The sequence below is a fragment of the Poecilia latipinna genome, unplaced genomic scaffold (assembly GCF_001443285.1).
Source record: "Poecilia latipinna isolate Pla-1442-1.1 unplaced genomic scaffold, P_latipinna-1.0 Scaffold85, whole genome shotgun sequence".
NCBI classification, from domain to species: Eukaryota; Metazoa; Chordata; class Actinopteri; order Cyprinodontiformes; family Poeciliidae; genus Poecilia; species Poecilia latipinna.
Window position 1 is genome coordinate 650881 of NW_015112701.1, and position 2717 is coordinate 653597.

Consider the following 2717-nt stretch of genomic DNA (forward strand, 5'->3'; position numbering starts at 1 on the left):
TACGTCGCGCCAAAGCAGACATGTAAAAAAGACGCGCCCGCGCGTCCAATGACTCCAGAGGGTTCTGCAGTACCGTAGCTGTCAAAATAACGTCAAGCTCTCCAGGTTTTCTACAAATTCTTCCATGTTTCTCGTGCTGCAGGGGTTCAGGGAGGCATGTGAGAAGGGACCCCTCAGCGGACACAAGATCTCAGGAGTCAGATTCCTTCTGGAGGACGGAGCTAACCACATGGTCGACTCCAATGAAATCTCCTTCATTCGTGCAGGAGAGGGCGCTGTGAAACAAGGTCTGCCTTAACATTGTGATTCGCTCAGCACAGACAAATGAAAGTGGTGTGTGCGACCAAACAAAACGAGCAGAAACATTCGTTTCCACGGCCGTTTCTTTCTCTCTCCTCCACAGCAATGGAAAAGGCCAAAGCTGTGATTCTGGAGCCAATCATGTCGGTGGAGATCGTTGCGCCGCAGGAGTTTCAAGGCGTCGTCATTGCCGGGGTGAACCGTCGCCACGGTGTGATCACAGGCCAGGACGGCGGCGAGGGATACTTCACTCTGTACGCCGACGTGAGTCTGGCTCCAGATTACAGCATTTATATGTGATCTACATTTATTCATATTCCTCCACTCCTTTCTAAATTCACCTGGATTTCCTCCAACAGATTCCTTTGAACGACATGTTTGGCTACTCCACAGAGCTGCGCTCCTGCACCGAGGTACGTCTAGAATTCACAATCTAGATTTTTGTTGGTAGATGTTCCATCCAAGGTTTGAGAAATGCTCTTGATGGTTGAGTGCATTTGAAAGGCAGTTGTTGCATCTTCTAAAATGAGCCACTAGGGGCTTTTCAAGCGTAGCAAGCGGTCAACTTCACTGAGCTGCACAGCAGATAATCTACATTTGAGCAGAATCTGACCCTCTTATTGACACTGTGAACATTAGTGAACGTTCTCCTGACTCCAGCACAGCGTCGCCCAAAGTCGTGAAGAAAACCAATAAGACCCGTGCAGTAGAGTTTCAGCTGGCTAGCACAGGTAGCATGGCTAGCACAGAGCTAGCTGCCACGCTGCCAACACATAAAACGACCACCACACTTGATCCTGCTCTACTCCAAGTAATTGAGGAAATGTCTGGGAACAATTCAGCTGTTATGACCCAGAAAGAGGATGTTCTGAGTGAAATGCTTCAGAACCAGGCCGAGGTGATGAAGGAGTTGACCCAACTCAGGAGGACGGCCTGGACCACCATGCGGTCCTCATTGGACAAAGAGGATCTCACAATGAGACGACGACACTGAAAACAGAGGCAGGGTCATGTTTTTCCAAGGTTTCTCAGCAGACACCATGTGAAACGTTTCTAGCTCCCCTTTGAAGTGGATTTAAATATCTCTGTGTATTTGTTAAACCCGTCTTTTGTCAGGTGTTCAGACCAAACTTTGTCCCATTATTCAACCAATCTAATCTAGACTTTGAGTGCTGGCTTTGTCTTCCTTCCCACGTCTTGATGAGGGAGGATTTCACTTCTTAAAATGAACACTCTTCCTCGCCTGCTCTGCCCAGACAGAATGAGTCCTATTCTGTTTACTCACAAGTTAATCGGAAAAATTAAAGAGTTGCTTTAATTCCTAGCAATAAAAGGTCGTTCATAAAAATGTCCGACAGTACCGCTTCCAAGAGACCTGGGAGGCTTAAATCTCCCTGATCTCAAAAATGATCAACCGAGTCCTCTTATATCATACGTCCGAGAATGGAAAACTAGAAATTCATCCACAGTATGGCTGGATGTAGAAGCCTCATTATGAAATACCACTTTTTCTTAAAAGTACATGAAAACAATAAATAAATGCTGTAGCAAACCCACTACTGTTAGTACAGTCAAGGCATCTCAATCTGTTTAGGGGAAAACTGGGAAAACCTCCCAATTTTCCCCGTTAGTCCAGAACCCTGACTTCCTTCCAGGTATGCAGTGTTTTTTGGGGGAATTGGTGACTACAGGTATTTCCTCTTTAGGCTGCCTTTTTTTTCAAAGATGAGATCCTTGTGTATTTTAATGAAGCTGTGGAAACCTTCGGAATAAGGAAAAATAGTCTCTTCTGTTTTTTTTTCCAGATAAGAGACTTAAAAGAAAAAAGAAACAACTCTACTGAAGGACACTAAGATTTCAGACTTTGAGAAGCTGGGGGGGTTTTTGGAAATTGCGAGGTGTGACTTAGTTTGTGCTGTAAAATGTTAAAATGTCGTTATAAATCTGAGTCACCAACTCCGACCCAGACCTGGAGAGGAGAGCTGAATATCGAGATCACTGAAGAAATGTGGAGCAGCATTTGGAACTCTGCTAGAAAGATTACGATTTGCATTCGTTCCTGGGCCGAAAAGCTTCATCCACTTTCTCCGTTATGACTGCTAAAACTACAAGCAGACCATAATCCTAAAACAGTGCAGAAAATCGACGTTATCGTTCAAAACTTCTCCTTCTGCTCCGTGATTGGCCTGGACAAAAGTCGACTGGGAGACAATCCGAGTCGAGGGGAGTGAATTTTTTATTCTTTTTTTTTCAAGTGGAGGAAAGCAGTGGCCAGACTTCTAGTAAAAGTAGGGACACATCAATTTGTTTGGATCAAATTAGGAGTCAGACAGAAGCTAATTTTGAGATTTTACTCGGGGGGGGGGGGGGGGGGGAAAAAAAAAAGAAAGGGGAGGGTGTGTTGGGATTTCCCCTTC

General features: G+C 45.2%; 2 protein-coding genes across 2 annotated transcripts in view; one reads left to right on the top strand and one right to left on the bottom strand.

Annotated features, from left to right (window-relative positions):
• Window positions 1-2717, top strand: part of gfm1 (G elongation factor, mitochondrial 1) — a 24093-nt gene that overhangs the window by 17073 nt on the left and 4303 nt on the right. The window contains exons 15-17 of the mRNA XM_015021873.1: window positions 143-287; window positions 404-564; window positions 660-713. Of these exons, the coding sequence (XP_014877359.1) occupies window positions 143-287; window positions 404-564; window positions 660-713 (360 nt within the window). The remainder of the gene's footprint in view (window positions 1-142; window positions 288-403; window positions 565-659; window positions 714-2717) is intronic.
• Window positions 1-2717, bottom strand: part of lxn (latexin) — an 18852-nt gene that overhangs the window by 10628 nt on the left and 5507 nt on the right. The gene's annotated exons all lie outside the window — the stretch shown is intronic.